The sequence below is a fragment of the Oryctolagus cuniculus genome, chromosome 7 (genome assembly GCF_051225735.1).
Source record: "Oryctolagus cuniculus isolate XC-2025 breed Fujian yellow rabbit chromosome 7, ASM5122573v1, whole genome shotgun sequence".
Lineage (NCBI taxonomy): Eukaryota > Metazoa > Chordata > Mammalia > Lagomorpha > Leporidae > Oryctolagus > Oryctolagus cuniculus.
The window spans coordinates 105938470-105964607 of NC_142873.1; the positions used below are offsets into that span (position 1 = coordinate 105938470).

The 26138-nt window shown below is 41.2% G+C and overlaps 1 protein-coding gene across 1 annotated transcript in view; it reads right to left on the reverse strand.

The window, feature by feature from the left end:
- Window positions 1–26138, reverse strand: part of IL23R (interleukin 23 receptor) — a 71583-nt gene that overhangs the window by 21676 nt on the left and 23769 nt on the right. Inside the window, exons 4-6 of the mRNA XM_070078295.2 lie at window positions 20018–20178; window positions 15192–15337; window positions 2013–2169 (exon numbers count right to left, since the gene is read on the reverse strand). Coding sequence (XP_069934396.2) covers window positions 2013–2169; window positions 15192–15337; window positions 20018–20178 — 464 coding nt within the window. The remainder of the gene's footprint in view (window positions 1–2012; window positions 2170–15191; window positions 15338–20017; window positions 20179–26138) is intronic.

Here is a 26138-nt window from a genome sequence, read left to right on the forward strand (position 1 = left end):
GAGGGCTGATATGGTGAGAAGAATCACTATATTCCTAGGGTAGTATTTATGAAATACATGAAATTTGTACTCCTTAAATAAAAGGTTTCTTTGGGAAAAAATAAAATTTTGGCAAAAATAAAATTAATCAAAAAATAAAATGTGCTTAACATTTGATCCAATTCTTTTTTAGACATAAAGAAATAAGAGAGTTTGAAAATAAACCTACTCAAATAAGTTTGTTAATAGTAGGAAAAAATGGAAATAACACAAATTATTTATTTAGTATGATTTAAATAAGGAAATTACTAAATAAATAAATAAATTGTAATACATTCATAAATTAAAAATAGATAAATTAATAAATAATTGTAATACATTAATTAATTGGAAGGTTGCACAGCCATTAAATTAGTTTTTAAAAACTAGACTAAGAAAATCAGGATATAAAACAGAATACACACCATAGCATCAATCACTAGAAAAATAGGTGAATAGGAAAAAAAAACCTAGTATTCATTAAAATGTAAATAACAGGTGTTTCTCTGTTGTATATTATAAGTTTGAATTGCTTTTGCAAACAAAAAATAAAGAAACACATTCTCAAAAAGATTTAATATTAGCACTTTCCATAGCATGTGTTCACTTCCTCAAATAAGAATTTGTGTCAAGAAAATAATCTTTTGTTTGTCTTAGCTAACATACTAAACTTAGATAACTGCAAGTTTTCAGGAGTATTTAGCATATTTTTCCCCTTCAGGAATTTTTCTCCTTAGGAAAAAAGCCTTTCAATTTAAACTATTGAAGAGCAGGTGTGGTGTTCTTATTCCCTATTTCCTGGTACTTAAAACCTTACCTATGGAGAACAGCCTGATATACAGCAGGTGATGGTTGGGAGACCTGGACTGAGTTTTGTATTCCTGTCTCTGGCAGCCCAGCCCCAGTTGTTGTGGGCATTTTGGGAGTGAACCAGCAGAAAGGAGTTCTGTCTGCCTATTTGTTTCTCTTTTATGCCTCTTCACCTCTCAAATAAATAAAAATTTTTAAAAGATAGAATTGATAGTATTGGAAAAAAATAAAGAGACACTTATTCATTTAATGTATTTCTAAGAGTTGGGCATTAGGGGGCGCTAGAAGAGCTTTTCAGCTCATCTGGCTCCTCTTGCTCCCTCTTATTTGTCTGCTATTAATAACGCCAAAGCATTTTGAAAACATAATCCTAAAATGTAATAAGAATGATATTAACAATACTGTGATTATGATTAAATCCTTCAGTCTTAAGGGGAAATTTTTAAATTTAGTGCATAAGCTACCTTCAGTAAGGGGGTGTCTTCAGATAAATGAGGCTGTTATAAAGTTTTATGACAGCTAAAATAGATTTTTTTTATTATTACACTTGAAGTCCATTTGGTTAAGATGTTATAGAATGACTTGGGTAAGTGGATATAAAATTAAAATAACAATATTAAAAATAAGAAAATATTCTACAGCTCTACCACCCTGAACACACGAGATCTCAGCTGATCTTAGAAGAAGAAAATATGAAACATCCTGTTGTTGAGAGGATAATTAATCTCAAGTTTCTGATTGGTTTACATATAGTAGTTAACCAGTGTTTATTGATAAGATTTGATTTGTGTCCCTTTTATCAGAATGTCTTAATGAGTTTAATGTAACTATTTTTCAAGACAAGATCTTTGATTAATTTACACCCCACAATCACATAAGACATTTGCACACGTGAGATTTTTGAGAACTCCCTACTTCCCATGGTGGAATCAAACCCTTGGTGGGTGGGGATGGTGAACATGCATCTCAAACAGACACCCTTACGTGGTTTCTATGCCCAGGTATGTTTGAGGACTATTGCATCAATTATAGTCAGTCTCAACAAAATCAAAGAAAAATGACAATTCAGATTGTTTTTTCAATTCTGGTATAAGTCAAACAGGAAAAAAAAATATGTACTTAGAAGAGAAACAAAAGTTAAAATAAATGAAGCCTAAGAGAATAAAGTCAATAAATATTCTCACCTTTTTCAGGTGTCCTATGAAAGAAGGGTGTACTCCAGGGCTGCCAGTACTTTTTCCCTGTTTCTTGACATCTCACTTGAAATATATATGTAATGTTTAGCTCCAGGCAGAATTCTGACTGTTGCACATATGTAAAGTTGGTGTTTAATTTTCTAACCTAAAATGGATGAATGACAGTGAAAATACAGTATACAGTGAAAACACAACAATTATTCCATTCAGCAGAAACGTATGAGCGCCTTTTATCTTCTAAGCACTCTTCTAGAACCTGGAAAAACAGAAAGGGATAGAGCACTGTTAATGCAAGTGTCTTTCAAAAAGTTCATGGCAAGATGAAATTAAAAGTATGAGCTCATTTTGGTGCAAAAAAACTTTCTAGTAATATTTGGACAATGTATATTGTGAGAAAGCTAAGATGGATTTCAATTCATTCTTTTTTTTTAAGATTTATTTTATTTGAAAGGCAGAGTTACAAGGTGGGGGAGGGGAGGTAGAGAGAGATTGTCCATCTGCTGGTTCAATTCCCAATGGCCACAGGTGGAGGATTAACCAAGTGAGCCACGGCGCCGGCCCCAACAAGGCATCATTTTGAAAAGGGTCTCTATCAGAGCATGAATTCTGTTCAAATTGAAACAAGGACAAACATCAAATTTATGGTGATGCTTGGGGCCAAAATGATAAAATCATCGACGTTTTACAAATTTTATGGTAACATTTCCCCAGAGAAGTCAGGAGTTTAAAAGTAGATCATTTATTTTAAGAAGGGATGAGACGATGTTGAAGGTGAAGCCCATTGCAGCAGATCATCTTCCCCAACTTGTGAGGAAAAAATGATCCCTGTTTGTGCCTTAATCGGAGAGACTAACAATTCACAGCAGGAACAATAGCCAGCACCGTAGACACTTCAGCAGGTACCTCTCACACAGTTATTCTGATTGAAAAGTCAGGGTTGAATAAAATTTTTGCTTAATGGATGTCAAACCTGTTGCATCCAGATCAGCTACAGTCAGGGGCAGAACTTTCGATGGAAATTTTAAACACATGCATCAAGATCCTGAAGCATTTCTTTGAAGAATTGTAATAAGAGTTGAAACATGACCTTACCAAAAACAGTCCTGAAGACAAAGCACAATTAAAGTAATGGCTACCAAGAGGTAGAAGTGGTGCAAAGGAAAATGGGTCAGTCAAGAACAAAGATCATGGCAATGGTTTTGGAGATACTCCAAATTGCTTATTGACTTTCTGGAGGGCTCGAGCGTTATAAACTTCGCTGGTCAGCAGAGTGGAGAAAGTTAGACAAAGCTTTAGCAGAAGGACTCCCAGGAAAGTTTCAGGAAAGAGTCCTTGCGAGCTACAATGGTCCTGCTCATTTCTCTCATCAAGAAACACCAATTTGGGGGGAGATTTTTAATCATGGAGGTAAATATTCTTTAAAAAATGTGTTTATTTATTTGAGAGGGAGAAAAGGAGAGGGAGTGGGAAAAAAGGGAAAGAGAGAGAGAGAGAGAGAGAGATCTTCCATACATTGATTCGTTCCCCAGTTGCCTGTAACAGGCAGGAGTAACAGAAGTCAGGAGTCAGGAATTTTATCCAGGTCTCCTCCATAGGTAGCAAGGACCCAAGAACTTAGAACTTGGGTAATTATCTGCTGCCTTCCCAGGCACATTAGCAGGGAGCTGGATTAGAAGCAGAGGACAGGACTCAACTGGCACCCCAACATAGAATGATGGTGACTCAAACATTGGTTTAACGTACTGTACCACAACACCCACCCTTGGGAGAGTTTTGAGGGAAAGTCAGTAGGAATTGACCTTACAATCTTGATTCAGCTCCTTCTGCATTATTTTTATTTCCTAATCCTAAGAAATCTTTAGGAGTTACTGATGTGGTGCAATGGGTTAAGCCTCCATATGTGACGCTTGCATCCCATGTCGGGGGACTAGTTTGAACCCCAGATATTTGGCTTCTTATCCAGCTTCCTGCTGATAGGCTTAGAAAAGCAGCAGAAGATGGCACAGGTTCTTGGGCCTCTGATACCCAACAGGAGACCTGGATGTTGTTCCTGGCTCCTGGCTTTGGCCTGGTTCAGCCCTGGCAAGTGTGGTCATTTGAGGAGTGAACCAGCAGTTGTAAGATCTCACTCTCTCATTCTCTCTGTGTCTCTACCTTTTAAATAAATTAAGTAAATCTTTAAAAAAATCTTTAAAAGACTTCCATTTTTCTGCATTTAACAATATAAGAAGACTGCACTGATATGGTTAAATTTCCAGGATCCTTAGCTCTTCAGGGATGGACTAAATGACTGATGTCATGCATACAAAAAAGTCTCTTAAACTTCATGCAAACGATGCTGAGAAATAAAGTTCATATTTTTTATTTGTATCTTTTACTTTCATTTTTTCCAGGAATATTTTGAAGACTCTCACATGTATATGGGAGGGAAATAATAAAGAAAGTACTTAAGAATACTGAATCATAAAAATCCTATGTATATATTCCATTCTTTTTTATATAAAAAGAAAATAACTGAGGAACAAACTTCAAATCTCTTTTCTAGTGCACTACAATGTGCTATAAGCTGTAACAAAAAATGACCCCAAACAAGCTGTTTCAGTTGGAAGAGGAAACCAAAGTACTTGAACAGTGTATTACAGTAAGTGACTTACTGAAAAAAGCAAAGCATGATTGAAAGGCAGACATTAAATACATCTAGAAATGCACTTATATAATGATTTGGAGAAAACAGTTACCAAATGCTCATGAAAAAGAAAGTTAAAGCTATCAGGATGAAAAACAACAACAATAAGGTTTCAATGTCATTCAGGGAGTCCTCTATTAAAATCCAATTTTAGCATAAATCTTTAAAGCTTATAATACATTGAAAATGTAAAATTCATGAGGATACCTGTTGAGAGAATGGCATGGTCCCTGAAAGATATCAGAGTTTCTATAACTCATGGCCCTTGAGATTTTCAGCTTTGTAAATATGACTGATGGGCACCTGGAGTCTCCTGGAATCCAGGAGAGGTTTTGGTTATTGCGTCCAAGATTTGACTTTCAAATGCACTCTGCTTTATAATAGCTTCCCCTGCAAGGAAGTTGTTATCCTCCAATATGTCTCGTACCATTATGTTTACAGATAAAGTTCCCTTGAAGAAAAGAAATACTCTGAAGTGCAGCCAGAATTCAAAATAGAAAGAAGACTTTTTCAAAGACAGATTCTATTGTGTGTATTTAAGATATCCAAAGTGTTATGGGACACATGTACCCAGTAAGAAGGTTACCATAGTGAAGTATATCAGCATATCCATCGTCTCACATAGTTACTCCTTCTGGTCTGTTTTTATGGCAAGAGCAGCTAAATTTTGTTCACTGAGCATGAATCCCATGTGTAGTACAATTTTACTATCTATAGCTCTCATGTTCTATGTTAACTCTCTAGACTTGTTCATTCTATGTAACTATGATTTTGTATTTTGTATACGTCTCCCCAAAGCTTTCATGACCATTGTTTTCTTCTCTATTTAGATTTTTTAAAGATTTATTTATTTATTTGAAAGTCAGAGTTACACAGAGAGAAGAGAGGCAGAGAGAGAGAAAGGTCTTCCATCTGATGGTTCACTCCCCATTTGGCAGCAATGGCCAGAGCTGTGTTGATCCAAAGCCAGGAGCCAGGAGCTTCTTCCAGGTCTCCATGCAGGTGCAGAGAGGCCCAAGGACTTGGACCATCTTCTACTGCTTTCCCAGGCCATAGCAGAGAGCTGGATTGGAAGTGGAGCTGCCGGGACTTGAACCAGTGCCCATATCGGATGCCAGCACTTCAGGCCAGGGTGTTAACCTGCTGCACCACAGCACCGGCCCCTCTATTTAGATTTTTAAAATATATCCTACTGGTAAGTGAAAAAGAGGCTCTTTTTCCTGCCTTATATCCTTTGCCTTTGCTGTGTATCCTTGAGGGTCTTCCAAATCTGCACTTGGTCATGTGGCTTCTTTGGGCCAATGGACTGTTAGTGAACACAATGCAAGCAGAAGGCAGGAAGGTGCTACTGAGATTGGGCTTAAGTGCTCTTGCTGTCTGCCATCAGCATGAGTATGACACACCCAGGCTAGTCCATCAGTCCCAGGAAATGGACTGTGGACATGTAGAGGAGAAACCATGGTCAGGCCCGTGAGCAAGTCAGCTGAACAGCAAGCAAAGATCCGCTCTTAGCTGGACAAGCTGAACCCCCTAATGGCGAGGAATGAATGTTTCTTATTTGCCCTTCACTTCAGTTTCTATGGCAGATTGTTATCCATGGTTGTAGGACTAGACACAGATATAAACTTTCAGGTTATAAAGTAAAGCAAGAAGAAGATTTGAAGTTCTAGAACTTCTGTATTTAACTGGTAACATTAGGCAGGAAGACAGACATAAGCCTGTGTGTGTGTGTGTGTGTGTGTGTGTGTGTGTGTGAAAGCCAGGAAGTTTGTGTAGTTGAATGAGGGAAGGACCTAGATGCCTTGGGGAGATCCAGCCCTTGGGAATCTTCCTGTCATTAGGTTTCTGTCTCTTCACTCCCAGGACTTCCCAGGGGAATCCTCTTGGCTAAGCACCCAGGGATCTTTCTGTCTGATTACACTGTGTGATTAACCACCCCTCCCCTGGCAACGGGTGGGACTCTCATGTGTGGGAAGCCTTCCATGTGTCAATATGCCGCAGGAAGGTGTGTGGGGAAAAGTTCACCCCATACGCATAAACACCCCAATCTAAAGCAGAAGGGACACTCAGTTTTCTGCTGAGTAGCTCGCCTGATCTGTAAGGTGTAACTCCTTCATCAAACTTTCCTAGCTTGCTAATCACCAATCTCTGTCTCTTTCCTGAATTCTTTTCTTGCAGTGAGACAAGGATCCCTGTTCCAGCCATACCCATAGTCAGCAGTGGAGGAAGTCTGCGCGACCTTGCCTGCAGGCTTGAGGAACGTCCCAAGTCTAGCTGACTTCTTCCTTTTCCCCACCTTGTCTGTCTTGCTCAACATGCAGCCATGGTCTCTTTTTGCTGTACCTGTGCAGGCATGAGTTGAGCAGTTAAATGCCAGACTGAAGGAAAGAACTCAGGAAGTGGCCAAAATATTCCCAAGGGAAGTTATGAACCACTTTAGTGGCCTCTAAAGACCACTACAAAGTGATAATGGGCTTTTATTCATTTCCCAGATTACACAAGAGATTTGCAAGCCCTTAGGTATAACCTGGGATCCTCACTCTGCTTGGAGACCTCCATCTTCAAGTAAAGTAGAAAGGCCCAACCAGAGCCTAAAGAAAGAATAGAGAAAAATTTTCCAGGAAACCAGCCAAAATTGACTTTTAGTTCTCCCAGTTGCTTTGCTCAGAATTAGGACAGGGGCTAACTTCCAGCTTTCCCTAAGTCCCTGCGAAGCTTTTCATGGAAGGCCCTTCTTCCATTCAGACATCCTTGTAGAAATAGAAACAAATAGAGCTGTTAAATACTGCATTTCTCTAGCTCAATTTCTTTCTCTTTTAAGGCTTTTTTTAAAAATTTACTTTAAAGGCAGAATAACAGACAGAAGGAGAGAGAGAGATAGAGAGAGGGAGAGAGAGAGAGAGAGAGAGAGAGAGAGAGAGAGAGAGAGAGATCTTCATTATGCTGGTTCATTCTCCAAATGGCTGCAATGGCTGGAGCTGGGCTGGTCCGAAGCCAGAAGCCAGGAGCTTCTTTCAGGTTTCCCACAAGGATGCAAGGGCCCAAGGACTTGGGCCATCTTCTGCTGCTTTCCCAGGTGCGTTAGCAGGGAGGTGGATCAGAAGGGGGGCAACAGGGGCTCGAACTGGCACCCATATGGAATGCTGGTACCCCAGCTTTTCCCGCTATGTCACAGTGCCAGCCCTGAAAATTCTAATTTAATACACATCATCTGTCAGTTTGCCTCCCTCTTACAGAAGGTGTGTACTTTGTGAACTGTCTCTCTACCAGTGCTTACCCATCAGTTGGATGAAGGCTCTCCACACTGGCCCATGTTTTATCTGCCATATATATTTCCAGTGCTCAGCTCCCATACTGACACTCTTACATACCACTTCTCAGGCTTCCCAAAGAGTTGGCTTCCTGCTCCCCATCCTGGTGGACATTAGCACTCTGGCCAGGGTAGCAAAAGTAGCCACAGGAAGAACTGGGACAGTCTCAGCAATCAAGGTCTTTGTCAACCTCTTCACTGAATTAGCTGGGCTTAACATCCAGGTTGAGGCCTCCTTCTTCACCCTCCAAAATCAGATCAACTCTTTGGCTCCAGTCTTTCTTCAGAATGGGCAGGCCTTAGATTTGCTAACTGCTGCCCAAGGGGGCATTTGTGATTGTTGTTTTGTGGTCATACTGGACAGGTGCTAAATCATAGTCAATGTATCTTGGACAACTCCAGGACCAGACCACACAGGGCTGGAATTTTTGGCCTAGCATTGTGGATATTCTGGCCATTGCTCCTCCTTGCCACTACTTCTTCCATACTCTACTACTTCTCTTTAGACTATGTGTCTTTAATTTTGTCTATAACAGAATACAAGCCATCCAGGTCCAGAGGGTGATGAGACAGGGTTTCCAGCCTGTCGTGTCTGATGATATGACCATCATCACGTCCAATGATATGGATTGTTCAGGGCAAACTTCCTAGACTGCTGCTTTCAAATACCACAGGACCGTCAATATCAGAATACCCATAACCAGCTCTGTGCACCTATGGGAGCAGGAAGACGCTATAAAAAAGACAGACCTCCACCCATGCTACCCACGTCAGGTTCTTGGGTTACTTCTCTTAATGGGGGAATGTTAAGCAGGAAGACAGACATAAACTCGGGTGTGAGAGTGAGAAAATAAACACAGGAAGTTCATGCAGCTGAATGAGGGAAGAGACCTAGATGCCCTAAAAGCAACCTGATATTTGCACATCAAAGACCTACCCAACAGCATTGTGGGGGAGGCCCCCTCCCAGCAATCTCCTGTCCTTGTGTAGCAACGTTGTACAGGGATCAGGCACCCAGGACTCTCTCTGCCCAACAATGCTCCAGGGGAATTTTCCTGGCCCTGCACCTGGGAACCTTTCATCTTGTAACCCTGTGTGGGAAGCCTTCCACCCAGCAATATCCCAGAAAAGGCAGGGGGAACAGCAGGAAAAAAATTGTCATTTGTCTTGTATTTGTAAAATCTCGTGTCTAGACACAGAGGGGGCACTCTGGCCTCTGCCAACCTGGCCACCTGATCTGTCAGGTTTATTCCTTCAATAAACTCTGCTACTTTCTTATCATCAACCTTTTCTCTTGAATGAATTCTTTTCTTAAAGGAAAACAAGGATCTCTGTTCCAGCCATTCCAGGAACAGTGAGGAAGCAGATGCACTAAAATTTTGCTGCTTAAAGTGGGATCCAGCATGATTGCCAGCTAAATAGTGGATTTGGCAGTGGTTTTGTTCAGATATGCAATTTATAAAGTAGCTTTTGGTGGTGTAACATGGTGACTTCACTGCTACTGTACATGTATTTCTTATAAGAGAAGCTCATTGTGTTGTTTTCTGATATGGTAATACTTTGAGGCCCTAAGCTAGGTCTCACTGTGTGTGTAAATGTGTCTCTGGGTGTATATCCTCACACACTTGTATAACTTCTCCTGAAGGTGTTGGACACTACTGGTGTCAATCACCTATTGAGATTATTCTTATTCTTAGGAGAGTTATTCTTAAGCATAATTAAAACTTAGAAGACAAGTTTAAATGAAGAGCAAACAAATATCTGTATGGAAACTGCTGTCTTATTCCATAGATTAGATATAAAAGGATATCACAGAAAGTTTGTGGAAAATATACATGACCTTTAAATTCCTTTTTCATGAATATTTGGAAGTCTCCTCAAACAGGAGGAATATCCTTACGTTGGTTAAAATGGTGTCTACTGTGTGGATTAAAAACTTAAGCTAGATTGGATGTAGCCTACCAACCATGGGGAGTAGTCATATTTGCTAATTCAGGTTGTGCCGTGGCTAGTTTTTCTTTCATATATTTATTTTTTCTTCCTTAAGTTTTAAAAATTTACTCATTTATTTTTATTTATTTGAGAGAGAGAGGGAGTGAGAGAGAAAGAGATATCTTCCATTCACTGATTCAATTCACAAATGTGTGCAACACCAGGGCTGAGTCAAACTGAAGCCAGGGGCCTGGAACTGAATCTGAGTTTCCCACATGGGCAGAAGGGCCCAAGTACTTGAGCCATCACCTGTTGCCTTCTGGATGCACATTAGTAGAAGCTGGAATTGGGAGCCATGTTTTCATCCCAGGCTCTCCTGTATGTAGGCATCCCAAGTGGTGTCATAAATACTACACCAGGGGCTCACATTTTGGCCTACCTGATTAAGCCACCGCCTGCGAGGCTGGCAACCCATATGGGTGCCAGTTTGAGTCCCAGCTGCTCCACTTCCAATTCAGCTCCCAGCTGGTGTGCTGGGAGAGTAGCAGAGGATGGCCCAGGTCCTTGGGCCCCTGCACCTATGTGGGAGACCTGGAAGAAGCTCCTGGCTCCTGGCTTCAGTCAGCCCAGCCCTGGCTATTTGGTCATGTGGGGAGTGAACCAACAGATGGAAGATCTCTCTCTGTTTCTCCTTCCTCTCTCTCTCTATAACTCTGATTTTCAAATAAATAAGTAAGTAAGTAAATAAGTAAAAATATATAAAAAGAAAACCGCTACACCAATACCTACCCCTAATTTCTTCTTGCTATCTGTGAGACTTTACTAAACTCTGCTTTAAATGTTCTGGTCTGGACTCAGCTCCACTACTGCGGAATTGAAATAGAGGCTAAGGCAAATGAGGAGGGGCAAGATGTTTGTAAATGTTCTTAAAATGCAACTGAATCATCTCCAAGGGCAAAATCTGAAGCTTTCACTTGGAGGCGTTTCTCAATAAATCAATATTCTCCCATCAGTGTCAGCCTCGTAACTCATCACAAGGACGGTTTCCTTTAGCTTCCTGTCTGTAGACAGCTTAGCTAAAGAGATAGACACGCATTTTCATTATGCACATTTTCAGGCAGACTTCTTTGCACTCCCATTGTTGCTGCATGGTCCCCTGGAGGTCAGGATGAAGGTCACAGTGATAGCTGGCATTCCCTGGACATTAATGCTATTCCAGGTTCTGGGCTTTTAGATTGTGTGATTCCTCACCACTCACTCTCACACAACTGGATGAGGTAGGCGTTTGTCTTACCCATATTTTAAGTATGGGAATAATGAGACATTGAGAAGACAAAGATGTTGATCAAGTACGCACAGCTGGAAAGTAGTGAACAAGGCTTTGAACTCTGGAGCGTGTATTTTAGCCTCAAGGCTTTCCTTTTGGCAAACATAAAGCAAGTCTTCATTCTGGTTATTGTGACTTGGGTAGCTGGGTAAAACGGTAACTCACTTTTCTCTGTGTCAGTGGATGTATTTAGAAGCTTGGTAGAGGTGTTAAAATATGAGTTTTGAACCAAAACCTGATCTTTCATTTTCTCGATTTTTAAAGATTTTATAAGGGGAGAGAGAGAGAGAGAGAGAGAGAGAGAGAGAAATGTCTTCCATCTGCTGTTTAACTTTCCAAATGCCCACAACAGCTGGGGCTGGGCCAGGCAAGATCTAGGAGCCAGGAGCTCCATCTAGGTCTTCCACATGGGGAATAGGGATTCAAAGCCATCATCTACTGCCTTTCCAGGGTGCACATTAGCAGGACGCTGGATCAGAAATGGAGCAGGAACTCAGACCCAGGCACTGATATGGAATGTGAGCATTCGAAGCAACATCTTCACTCTGAACCAGATGCCTGCCACCACTTCATCATATTTTTAAAAGATTTATTTATTTGAAAGGTAGAGTTACATTGAGAAAGGGAGACACATACAGAGAAAGATGTTCTACCTGCTGGTTCACTCCCTAAATGTCCACCACAACCAGTGCTGGGCCAAGACAAAGCTGAGAGTCAGGAGCTTCATCTGGATTTCCCATGTGGGTGGCAGGGCCCCAAGCACTTGGCCATCTTCCACTGCTTTCTCAGGCTCATTAGCAGGGAGTTGGATTAGAAGTGGAGCAGCCAGGAATTGAACCAGTGCCCATATGGGATGCCAGCATTGCAGGAGGCTGCTTAGCCCACTGCATCACAATGCCAGCACCTACTTTTTTTTTTTTTTTTTAACTGGGTATCTAAAATATTTATTGGTTCTAAGACAAACACTTAGTTACTGACTGTGTAAAGTCCAGAAAAATCTGGCTGGATCTCTCTTGAGCTCTATTTTCTCATTTATGTAATGGAGCCAATCTTGTCTATTGCAAAGGATTCTTATGAAGATGATATGAGACAACATTTTTTCAGTTCCTTCATTTGCCACTGCTGGTAAGGAGATTTTGAAAAGTAACTCAAATTTACTGTCCTGGTGGCACATGCAGCACCACTAGGGGGAACAGAGAACTGAAGTTTCAAGAGAAAACAGTGGTTTTTGAAAACCTTCAGAGATGCTAATTATATGCAGCTGCAGCTGTACACTACACAATGATATTCCAGTCAACAACAGGCCACATACAATTATAAAGCTGAAAAATTCCTGTTACCTGGTGATGTCATGACTGTCGAAAGTGCATAGCCTAAGGCATTACTCATGTGTTTGTGGTAACACTGGTGTAAGCAAACCCACTGTGCTGTCAGTGGACTAAAACTGTAGTGCACACAATTATGTCCAGTACATGATACTCAATGATGACGATAAATGCCTATGCTGGTGGTTTGGGTATTTACTCGCCTACTTATTGTTATTTTAGCATATTCTCCTTCCACTTACAAAAACAATTTGACTTCAAAACAGCGTGCTGTGCTAACCCAGCACAGCCGCAGGTGTCTCTTGTTTACCATACCTCCTGATTGCATCAAGAGACCACGTCCAGGGGCTTACCTGTCCCATCTAGGTTTGAGTAATTGCAATCTATGAGGTTAGCATAATAAGACTGCCTAACGACACATTTCTCAATATATATTCCTGTTTTAAGCAACAAATGATTCAATTTCTTTCTATTTTTAAGCACTCTTATAGTTGACTACTTTTTATTTACACCAAATAAGGGAGTTTAGTATCTTTAGTATTACTCTATTACTGTGGCCTGCACAATTTAATTCCAAATCTAAGAACTTCACTTGGGTTGCTTTTTTACCCAAACTTCCCCCATGCCAAAGGAGCCCAGCAGGATCTTCATTGGGTTGTTGATACAGCGATGCAAGGACTCCTACTTAAGTGCAATCAAATGACTGTGAAGTTCACGTTTAGATGTAAGGGAAGAAGGGTGAATGAAGGCTCAGGTCTCAGGGTAAAATCAGTGAAATCAGTGTAATGTCAGCCTCACTTGCTTGACACTTTAAGAACATCTTACTCAGCAAAATGGATGTTCAGAATGGTGAGGCTGAAGCAGTAGAGGCCTTTGAAGTCATGTCAGTCACCAAAGAAGCATTAAATTTTGTTTCATGTATGTTTCAGTGTGTTAAATGTACATCATTTTACTTAAGCCCCTAAAATTAGATAACTCATAGCTGATATATAATTCTTAATTAAGTAAAATCAGAAACTTTATTCCTTAGTATTTGTACTAAATGACAATTTATTACACTTGAAAATAATAAAATGACATTTTTTTCTTTCTTTCTTTTTTTTTCTTTTTGTCTTTTTTTTTTTTTGACAGGCAGAGTGGACAGTGAGAGAGAGAGACAGAGAGAAAGGTCTTCCTTTGCCATTGGTTCACCCTCCAATGGCTGCTGCAGCCGGCGCACCGCGCTGATCCGAAGACAGGAGCCAGGTACTTCTCCTGGTCTCCCATGGGGTGCAGGGCCCAAGCACTTGGGCCATCCTCCACTGCACTCCCTGGCCACAGCATAGAGCTGGCCTGGAAGAGGGGCAACCGGGACAGAATCCGGCGCCCCAACCGGGACTAGAACCTGGTGTGCCGGCGCCGCAAGACGGAGGATTAGCCTAGTGAGCCGCTGCGCCGGTCAAATGACATTTTTTTCAAAGAACACCAAAACTGGAAATTTTTCCCAAGACAGATTAGTGCTACTCCACAGGTCAAGTTAATGAGTCTTGATTGATTACATTGTCACAGTTGATTGATTTTATTAATGGACCTTGCACCTACGCCTCTCCTAAGACATTTGACAGTTTATCATTGGTATTTAGAAATGGCTAATTGGTTGGTGTAGGGAATCAATCACAGGCAGGATTCAAAATTCAAAAATCTATAGCAGTCTAATTTTTAAATCGAGAATTTTGTATGGCCTGTGAATGATGTTGTAAATATCCAAATGACCCTTGGCAGGAAAAGGTTCCTCAACCCACTAGACATTCACTTTATACTTTAAGCTCATTTAAGGATGAGTTCTCTGCTAGTAATTTAAAAAGAGACATCCATAAACCTAAATTCCCAATTTTGAACAAATTTTATTTCCCTGGATACCTGTCAAGCTTCAGCATAGAATACTTAAATTTCATATTCATGATCACTGATGTGAAGTTTGCCATCTGAATTACAAGGAGCTAAATAGATAGATCCCTCTCAGCTGGAGATTTGTATATTTAGCAATTTGTAAAAGGCAAGAAAATCTTTTTAGGAAATAGCTCTCTGGAAGTGCGTGATAGCTGTCATCAAAACTCAAGTGCTTTAAATATCATGCAGACATTCATATAAAAACATGTTAAGTGGATCATTGTAATCCACTGTGGCCCCTGATAGTTGGTTAACTTATCTTTTTTTTTTTGACAGATACAGTTAGACAGTGAGAGAGAGAGACAGAGAGAAAGGTCTTCCCTCCGTTGGTTTACCCCCTAAATGGCCGCTACAGCTGGAGCTGCGCCAATCCGAAGCTAGGAGTCAGGTGCTTCCTTCCAATCTCCCATGCAGGTGCAGGGACCAAGCACCTGGGCCATCCTCCACTGCCCTCCCGGGCCACAGCAGAGAGCTGGACTGGAAGAGGAGCAACCGGGACAGAATCTGGCACCCCGACCGGGACTAGAACCCGGCTCCCATATGGGATGCTGGTGCCGCAGGCAGAGGATTTAACCAAGTGAGCCACGGCGCCAGCCCAGTTAACTTATCTTTTAAATCATTCAGTCACATATTAAAGAATCATGAAAGTTTAACTTACATTCCAGGTTTGGTTTGTTGTAGCCTTGTATCTCATTTCACAGGAAATCTTTTCAATTGTTGTTAGACTATTCCAATAAATGACGGTCTTGGGCACTATAGCATTTATATTCTCAGCCCTGGAAATGATGGATGCAGAAGGTATCACTAGAAAAACAAAATAAAACACACACAACCTAGCAGTTTAAAACCTGCCTAGTAAGAAACTGGTATCTTTTCATCAATACATAGACCTGCTTAAAAAAAAAAGATCTAATTAGCAATTAACATTTTCTTGTTTGCTAATCTATTCATATCATTCTTCATTTCTTTTAAACTTAACTCTAATTGTGCTTTCCTTCCCCTAACTGCCACCTCTTCAAATCCCAACTAATGAAATTCCAGAACCTAATCCTATTAACCAAAGGGTATAAAAGAGAGATAAAGGAGGTATCTCCTCTTGCCTACATTAGCTTGGGAGAGATGACATTTTCACATTCAGTTCAGAAGATCTGATTTGATAAGATGTTAATTGACACTTTTCACAATAACGTTCTTATTTTATGTAATGGGAGAACTTGTATGAATATTTAGATCTATTGCAGACTTGTTTCATTTCTCTTCAAGGTAAATTTGTCCTTGGAAGTAAGATTTGACAAAATGAGTCTCCAGAATGAGACTTTACAAATTGTTGCCATGTTCTATAACAATAAGAGAACTGAAATTCTTACTAATTAGCTTACTAGCTGTTTTGTTATTCTAGAACAATCATGGAACTAGAGTCACTGTTTCTAAACTGTATGGGGCAGTCATTTGATACAGTGCATAAGTCCACACTTAGGATATCTGCATGCCACTTAGGAGTACCTAGTTCAAGTTCCGACTTTTCTCCTTCCCATTCAGCTTCCTGCTAATGTACATCCTAGAAGCCAGCAGGCGATGGCTCAAGTACTTGAGTCCCTGCTACCCGTGTGGGAGACCCAGATGGGGTCCCAGTTCCTGGGTTTGGCCTGACCCACTCCTGGCTGCTCACAGGTTTCTGGGGAGTGAGCTTGTAGATGGAAGATCCCCGTCTTTCTGCCTTTCAAACAAAATGAAAGTTAATAAATAAGTTTTTAAATGCTCATAAGTTTGTTTTGTCTGAACAGATTAGAATCACTGACATTTTCTATTTCTCCTGTATGCATCATGGATCAATGAAAACCTGCAACTTTGCTAGATGTATTAGTTAACAAAGAACCCAGGAGCCCGTGTGTGTGTGTTTTTACAGATCATTATTACAGCTTAAAATACTCTATGAATTAACTTGTTTGCATTTATTCTAAGTTTATAAAGTTTTATTTGGGAAAATTATTGCTTTATTATCAGTTACTACTTTCTAAATTTATGTGTACAAGTTAGTGACTTATAGAGAAATACAAAAATTAAAGATTGGCTCTCCAGTGACACAGTCCTATGATAAAATATTTAGGCTAAATCTAGCATAGAATAGGAGTAGTAGTGGAATAGATTAACTGAAGAGATTATGGTACTTAACTTTTATCTCTGAATTCTGAAGCTGCTCTCCCTCTGCTTGTACAAGCTTCTTATAACAAAAATCAACATTCAAAGATTTCTAGAGTGAAGAAAGTAGATCCATGCTGAGACCACACAGGGTCATTTAGGCTCCCTCAATGCCATAACTGACCCTCCTCCCCCTGCCTCCCATCTCTCAGTTTGGCTTGGCCACTGTCTCAGTAGCACAAGCATTCTTAGGCCTGTGAAACTGTCAGAATCAAAATGGAGTTGCTTGTGCGCCAATAAATAAACCGAGCCAGGAGGCTGTGAAGGAGGGCATCTCATGCACATTTGCCTGACACCAAGAACTGTCGCAAAGACTGCACAACCATACTCGAGTGTCACTGCAACCTTCCACGGAAAATACTCATGCAAGGACAGCTGCCCAGCAGCTCCTGCTTATCTCTGATGGAGACCACCCTTGAAGCCAAGGATAAGTGATTCAAGACAACTTACATAATCCTCCTCATCTTGCCTTTGAAACCTTCCCATTTCAAAGCAGTCCCTGCTATTACTCCTTGGAGAATCTCTGCCTGGGTATTATTTAGGTTGACAGACCCTTTTAAGAAAGAAATATTCTGAGGAAGCAAAAGTTTTTGTAGTCCTATGAGAAATGCAGAGTTTGATGAGAGCTTGCCCATAAAACAGGTCAACATGATAGAGATCTAATCCTTTAGGTTTGAACAAGTCCCTATTCAATAGATATTTGAAGATGTAGTTTATTATATCAGACTCCAGTATTGAACTTTTACTCATTGCTTATGTTGCAAACATTCCTACTAAATCTTACTTTTAAAAATCCATCATAAATGTCATGCTTTTAGGTTCCATTTGCGTTGAAATAAAGATCCTGATTATAGTGTTGTTTTCCCAACAACATATAATTTATCTCTGTTTATACACTGATGAAAACTAATGTTCAAAATGGCAGGCAGAAGGCACTGCACTTTCTCTGTTGAAATTTATTTCTCTACAAGAGATCTTTAGAGCACTCCTCTCACTTGTCATTCTGGTACAGGGTTACTGCACAGCTAACTCTGCCCTGTGTTCTAGCATAACCTCCCTAACGTGGTTAAAGCCCAATCTCACAGCTGCTGTGTGGAAATTGCTCCCAGGAGCGTCTTCTGTTTTCTATTTTGTAGAACATTTCATTTATCTGACTTGCAACGTTCCATTCTCAAAGTGTCATCAATGAAAGAAGCTCATTTTCTAACAATTCGATGATTTCGTTGACTGGAGCTCCCTACTTCATTAACCTAGAAATTTTATCCTGAGCTTCTGAGTCTATCTTGGGGTAATAAGAAAGCAGGAATGGGATGAGAAGGAAGGGCAAGTAGAGAGAGAGGGAAGAGAAGGAGAAGGAATAACAACTCTAGGCTTCCAGGTCACAGTGTGAGAAGCCAGACTTGGAGGTGGAGGTAAGGTGACATTTTCTTTTGTGGGTGGTGGGATGTAGTTAACCACAGCAAACCAGCAGGTCTAGGATAGAACCTAGTTCCACCTAGGATGGAAAATAGTTCTCCTCTTCACTAGTTAAGTGGCCTTGGCCAAACTATTTTACCATTTTCTTCATCTGCAAAATGGGTACACTACTATCATATGTTGTTCCCAAAAGTAAATGTCATATGCATCTTAAGTGTCTAAAACACGCTGTGTGTTCAATAAATGGATATAATGATATTAAGATCATACTGATAATAATAGTAATAATACTACTACCAATTATAAAGTAGTTCCTAAAAGTGACATGGCCAAAATGATAATGGACACGTTTGCCTTTACAAGTCATTAATCTATCAAGGGGAACCTGTTTTAAGAAAAGGATATTATTGCATCTCACCTCAAAATGTAAAGTGTCAAAAATGTCTAGATCAGGTTCAACAGAACTGTAACTCCAAGAAGATACAGTAAATTGGAGTTATTGTTCATCACCGTAGTCAGGTGTGCATGCTTTCAAATCCAATGTTCAGAGCATAAGGGATCTTTAGACCAATCTCATTAATAGAAGTAGTTGAAGTCAGTTGAGATATTAGTTGTGATAGAAGACCACAGTGATGAACAAAGTGGACCTCTGTTGTAACCCAAGGGAAGACTTCACATCTCTAGATCATCAATCAGCAGGAAAGTTGTCAGGCACATTGCCATGTGCTTTTATTTTTCTCATAAGGACTGAAGATACGGGTCATAGATATTGGAATTAGATGCCTCGCAGCTCTGCTACACAAGTTTTCTTTTAATGTCACTAAGCTTTAGTTTCCTCATGTGCAAATTGTGATCTCTTCTACAAAATAACTGTTGTGTAGGTTCAATACAATAATGTACATAAAAGTAGCTAGCACACAAGAAATAATAACCTACATAATAATAACCTACATAAATGGTAGGCTATTGAAACCATCTTTAATTATAACAGAAATAAGTTGTACTAATATCTCCAAAGAGAGACTGACTTTTTACACCTGATGCTGATGTTCTCTGTCTGAATTTTGATTTTAAGACTTGTATGTAGTTGTGCAAGGCTCAAGTATAACTACATTTTGAAATTTCTTTCAAAATCAATGAGGAACTTAACAAAAATTTAGCCACAAGATTGTTTATGTCAATATAGTTTCCATCGGTGAAAAATTGAAAACAGTGAAAATTTCCAACAAGAAGGGGCCAAACTATTATATATTCAGACATTAAAAACAACATTTTAGATTAAATTGATAGAAGTATTTATTACTTATTGTAAGTTTTAAAAAAGGCAAAACCCAAAACATCTGAATCAACATGGTTAACATGTGTTAAATCTGGCTGATAAACAGAGATGTTGGCATAATTCTCTAATATTCTATGCATTTTAAAAATTTCTCAAAACTAAAGCAAAATGACCCTATGTAAGTTCCCAAACAATGTCTAATGCTTTAATATAAGTCTCATCTCTTCATTATAATCCTTTATTATAATCCTTGTTTCCTGCCATCTTCCCTGGTAGATTACAAATTATGCCAGGGAAGGTACCTTGTCCATCTTATTTTTTCTGGCTTTTAGAACAATGATTGGAATACAAGAAGTTCCCCAAAATTTCTGTCAAAACACCCACATCCATATAGAAATACGACTGAAGGACATCCACAGAGGTGGTAGCAGTACTCCTCTCTCAGTCGTCTCTCACAGGACGAATTACGAGTAACTTCTGTTTCTTTATCTGGAAGAACTCTGAGACTTGGTTTTAGACCTAGGCTTCATTTGATCAGGCGCCATGAATTAGTTATTATCAAAGACATGATAGAATTTCTTATACTTTACCTATATCATCCAAGTGGATTTGCAATGGTTTTGATTCCTCCATGCCTAGCGCATTTGCAGCTTGGACCCAAACCAAGTACTTCTTGCCACCTTGTAATGAATCAGTGGAGATGTTAATAAAGCTTGAGGTGAGATATTGTTGTTGTTCTTCTGTCTCCAAACTTTAGAAAAAAGATAGTCATAAGTTACATTTAGTTTTGATTAATTATTCCAAAAGTATTTTTTTAAAAATATTTCTTTGTTTCTTTGAAAGCAGAATAACAAAGAGAGAAGGGGATAGATGGAGAGACGAGAGAGAGAGACAGAGAATCTTTGTCCACTGGTTCACTGCCCAAATGATTACAACAGTCAGGACTGAGTCTGGCCAAAACCAGGAGTCAGGAGCTCCATCTGGGCTCCCACATGGATGACAGGGGTCCGAGTACTTGGGCCATATTCTGTTGTCTTTACAGATACATTAGCAGAAAACTAGATTGGAAATAGAGCAGACAGGGCCTGAACTGGCTTCATAAACTGAGACTTAACCCACTTCACCACACCAACAGCTGCTAGCATTTTAAGTTGGCTTTCTGACATGAAATTTTATTGGAAAATAAATTTTATCTTCAAAAAGTTTTAAAACAAATTCAAATTTGGCAAAGGTTCTAAGCATTTTTACTTTCATGGACCCTGTCCTCAATTTAAAAAAGTACATGTATGTGTCCATCTCTATAAGTTATATCTACATATAAACTTAAACTTAGCATTAAGTTATATAAACATAAACATACACATACATATACACATATGTACATGCCTACATGTGTTCACGTGTATTGTTTTAGATCTATCACTCTAATGGCAAATATATTAATATTATATATTAAACATTTTCTTTAATGTAACAGTGCATTTTTATCTTCTGATTTTAAATGAAATTAAACATTTTCATGGAATCCTATACATGCTGTGGGTCCTAGGCACTATGCATATTATGCCCATTTGGCCCTGGACATAGCTAGGAATAAATGAGTCCAGGGAGGAGCATTGCACAGGGGTTCAGTTCAAGGCTTTGAAGTCAGACATTACTTCCAGGATATAGGGTGAATGGTGAGGATGGGAGGAGGAGTTGATGTGGGGTGAGAGATCAAGAAGGGTATGATAAAGTTAACTTTCTAGGCAGGAAAAAAACCAGCTTGGGGTGGACACTGGGGCCCAGTGAGTTGAGCCACTGTTTGGGACATCAGTATTCCTTGTAGGAGTGCCTAGTTTGAGTTCCAGCTACCCAACTTCCTGTTCATGTGATTTTGGGAGGCAACAGGTGATGGTTCAAGTACTTGAGTTCCTGCCACCGACATGGGACACCCTGGTGGAGTTCCAGGCTCCTGGCTTCAGCTTGACCCAGGCCCAACTGGGGAGTGAATTAGTGAATGGGGGCTCTGTGTTTCCCTCTATCTCTGCCTTTCCAATTAATAAAAACAAACCAATACACATAATTTTAAGAGGAAGAGCAAAGCGACGTGTTCTAAAACAAATAAGTGAGAGGTCTTGACATTTCTGAGAAAGTTCAACAAGTGCATTCCTCTGAAGCATAGAAGCACAGAAGTGCCGGCCGCCGCAGCTCACTAGACTAATCCTCCGCCTTGCGGTGCCGGCACACCGGGTTCTAGTCCCGGTCAGGGCGCCGGATTCTGTCCCGGTTGCCCCTCTTCCAGGCCAGCTCTCTGCTGTGGCCAGAGAGTGCAGTGGAGGATGGTCCAAGTCCTTGGGCCCTGCACCCCATGGGAGACCAGGATAAGCACCTGGCTCCTGCCATCAGATCAGCGCGGTGCGCCGGCCGCGGCGGCCATTGGAGGGTGAATCAACGGCAAAGGAAGACCTTTCTCTCTGTCTCTCTCTCTCTCACTGTCCACTCTGCCTGTGGGGGGAAAAAAAAAGAAGCATAGAAGTAACTTGAAGTAGAGCAGTGTGAGCTGCTGACGGGTAGGGATCCTGTCATGTGAGTGATGGGAAGAGAGTGAATTTAATCAGATTCTCACTGCTTTGAGGGTTCCCATGATAGGGGATAGATAGGCAGCCACATGGGTGGGAAGTACCTACAAACCACCCCTCCCCCCATGTAATTCTATCTTCCTACTTGTCAATCAAAATGTGCCCTTTCCCAGGATGTAACTGCTTCTTCTCAAGCCTAAGGAAGGGAAACACCATGAAAATACAGGTATTCAGCTCCATGTGTAAGTTGTGGAAGTGCCATATAATTCCAGGTGCCATCATGCCTACATGCACCACCCCCAACCTCATAAAAGAGATCAGCAATTGGGAGGAGCTGTCTCTCTCCTGCTTCAGACCACTGGCTGGAGGTGTTGCAGGGCTGCTCCCTCTGTCTCCCCTCCACCACCCCTTCTCCTTTCAGACAATCTTCTGGCCCATTGCCCACTCATGATGGGTATTTCTCTTTATGGGGCATGCTCATGTGTGTGTGCTCATTTTCTCACCTTTTATATAGTTTTTATCACTTTATACACATTACATGTGTCAGCACTTCGATTGCTTGTCCGTGTGCATGACAAGAGCCTGGAAGGAAATCTATTTACCCCTTGCCCACATCACCTGGGGGTGGTACTGGTCCCTGGGGCTGGAGGGTAGATAGCAGCGAAATGAAAATAGAGGTAGGAGAAAAAAAAAGTCTATTTAATAATCAAAACTTGCATTTTTAGTCTGAAGTGAGTGGAGATCGCTGGGGATGGACTTTGAAAGTAGAACTGACTGGAACTTGTAACCGATGGGACAAGGGGAAAGGAAGTCATTTACTGCCCAAGATGGTGATGACAATAGAAGAGAAAGACCTGGTGTGGAATGGGGAATAGAGAGAACTATTAAATATCATTAAAATTATATTTATGTTTCTATAACTGGGTGATGATTTTTTTTTATTTGACAGGTAGAGTTAGAGAGAGAGAGAGAGAGACAGAGAGAAAGGTCTTCCCTCCGTTGGTTCACTCCCCAAATGGCCACTATGGCCGGCACTGTGCCCATCTGAAGCCAGGAGCCAGGTGCTTCCTCCCGGTCTCCCACTGCCTTCCCGGGCCACAGCAGAGAGCTGGACTGGAAGAGGAGCAACCAGGACTAGAACCTGGCGCCCATGTGGGATGCCAGCGCCGCAGGCCGAGGATTAACCAAGTGAGCCACAGTGCCGGACTGGGTGATGATTTTTAATTAGCCAATTAAGCTTGGAAAAATTTTAAGGGCTATCTATTAGTGCTGAAATTCCCAGTTTTATAAATTGACATTGGGTTTGGACAGAAAGTTTGAGCTCTGTTTTTAAACTTCTATCCTCCAAATAACCGCACAACACTTTTTTTTTTTTTTTTCTGACAGGCAGAGTGGACAGTGAGAGAGAGGGACAGGGAGAAAGGTCTTCCTTTTCCGTTGGTTCATCCTCCAATGACCGCTGCAGCCGGCGCACCGCGCTGATCCAAAGGCAGGAGCCAGGTGCTTATCCTGCTCTCCCATGCAGGTGCAGGGCCCAAGCACTTGGGCCATCCTCCACTGCACTCCTGGGCCACAGCAGAGAGCTGGCCTGGAAGAGGGGCAACCCGGACAGATTCCGGCGCCCCGACTGGGACTAGAACCCAGAGTGCCAGCGCCGCAAGGCGGAGGATTAGCCTAGTGAGCCCCTGCACCGGCAGTGCACAACACTTTTAAGGGGATAACAGGCAGGGTAGTGTTGAGGACAGTGCTGCAAAGTGTTTCTTCTCCTCTTTTACGGCTTCTGTGAAGACAGATTGTCCTCAGCCCTTGCCTCCTGTCCACCCCCAATTCCTCCTGCCCTCTTGAAGATGAAGGCCACCCTCCTCATCCCTGACTCATGGATGAAGAACTGGGCATGTGCAGAGTAGGGTGAATCTGTCTATTCTGGGAGAAACTTCACCACATCCCAAAGTCATGCTCTACATTAACAGCTTCATTGTTAATAAATATCATTAAATATTTGAAATATTAAAAAGTATTTGGACATTTGAAAGTAGTTAAATATTAAACTAAATGTTTATAATTAATTATTACATTTTGATATTTGGATTGTGCCTGCTGACCCCTTGGTGTCTCTCAGATGGCTTATAACACATGCGGGGGCCGGCGCTGCAGCTCACTAGGCTGATCCTCCACCTTGCGGCTCCAGCACACCGGGTTCTAGTCCCGGTCGGGGCACTGGATTCTGTCCCGGTTGCCCCTCTTCCAGGCCAGCTCTCTGCTGTGGCCAGGGAGTACAGTGGAGGATGGCCCAAGTGCTTGGGCCCTGCACCCCATGGGAGACCAGGAGAAGTACCTGGCTCCTGCCTTCGGATCAGCAGGGTGTGCTGGCCGCAGCATGCTGGCCGCAGCGGCCATTGGAGGGTGAACCAATGGCAAAGGAAGACCTTTCTCTCTGTCTCTCTCTCTCACTGTCCACTCTGCCTGTCAAAAAAAAAAAAAAATAACACATGCAGGAAGTCTATGGAGACAAACACTGGGCCCCCTGTACTCTGAAGCACACCCCATTATCTATAATCAGGCCCATCTGTAACGCGGCAGTGTTTTCAGTGGACTTTGCTAAGTTTACAAGCGTTGAAACCTTCAAGCACCCAACTCTTTATATTTCCTTTTCTTAAATTTCTCAGTGGGATTTTCTACATTCTTAGGCATTCCATCAGAGCTACTATTAATCTTTTAGCCTTTTATTGTGATTTTACTTTCCCCCTGAAACTGCTCTGCTTCAACAAAGGCCTTTCCATGGTCGAGTGCCCAGGTCCTCATTGGAGCATTGGTCCCTCCGCACTTGCCTTTCCCCATGTGCTTTTCCCCTGGGCTCCCTCCCAATCTTGGCTCCAACAGCTACCCCACAGTAGGCTATTAGGCATTTGTGCTTTCCGTGGGAGCTTCATTAGGTGTCAGACTAGGATCATAACTTTAGCAGATTTACAACTAAATTATCTTTCCATGCAAACTAGCACTTACAATACCACTAAGTCCCAAGTTTTTAATTCTGTGACTATTTGACAATATAATATTTATTTTGAAGTTACCATAAGTGGTATATATTGTTCAATTTACGTCTTGGTAGGTGTTCTAGATACAGGACAATGGGACATAATGGGTTACAGGCATTCTGTCCTTTGTTCTCAGTTTGCCCTTTTAAAGAATTTTCTCTCATTAAGAGCCACACAGTTACCAAACAAGGTTAAGCATTTTTAAAAATAATATTTTCTTCGTGTGAGTGGTGCAGAAGTTAAAACACCACTTGGTGTCCCCACATTCCATATCAGAGTCTCTGGCTTTAAGTCCCAGCTCCACTTTAAATTCCAGCTTCCTTCCAGTACAGACTCTGGAGGCAGTAGATGATGGCACAAGTACTTGGGCCCCTTATCATTCATGCGGTAGCTCTGGACTGAGTTCTAGGCTCCTGGCTTTGGCCTCCCCCAGCCTTGGCTGTTGTGGGCATTTAGGGGGTAGATGGTGGATTCTTTCTCTCTCTCTCTCTCCTTCTGCCTTTCAAATAAACAACAAAAAATTAATAAATAAACATTTATAATTATATTTTCTTTTATCTTTCCTCACAGTTTTCATACCTAGATCCATGATCTAGGCCTTATATTAGCTGTTGAGATACTGCCCAGAGATTCCTAAGTTAATTGTGCTCCATTGCAAAACCTAATTTGATAGTCATACTAATTTAGATGGAAAATAACTTTGAAATTTGAACAACAGTGGAAAGCCAGGGGCGCTCCGTTCTTATAGTTGATGACTGGAAATACTTCACATCCTTCCTCGGGGTCATCTCCTCTTCTTTGTAGAGCATTCAGGCTCCTGAGGCAAACTCTGACCCGATTTCCTTATCTAGTCTCACCTCTTCCTGGAGAACACAGAGCTTACGTTCACTGTCGTTTCCCCCTCCAAGCTCCGCTCCAGGTGCTGGCACTGCTGTGACCGTTCAGCAGCGCAGCGGCCCAGCCAGGATTTTGCTCGCTGGCCACCTTTGCATTTGGACTCTACACCACACGCTTGCTGAGATACCAAAAAGAGCAACTGGGCCTATGCTGCCAAACCGTAAATGCATTTATGAATCAAATTCTACAGAAACGATGATATATATAAATTTATATAT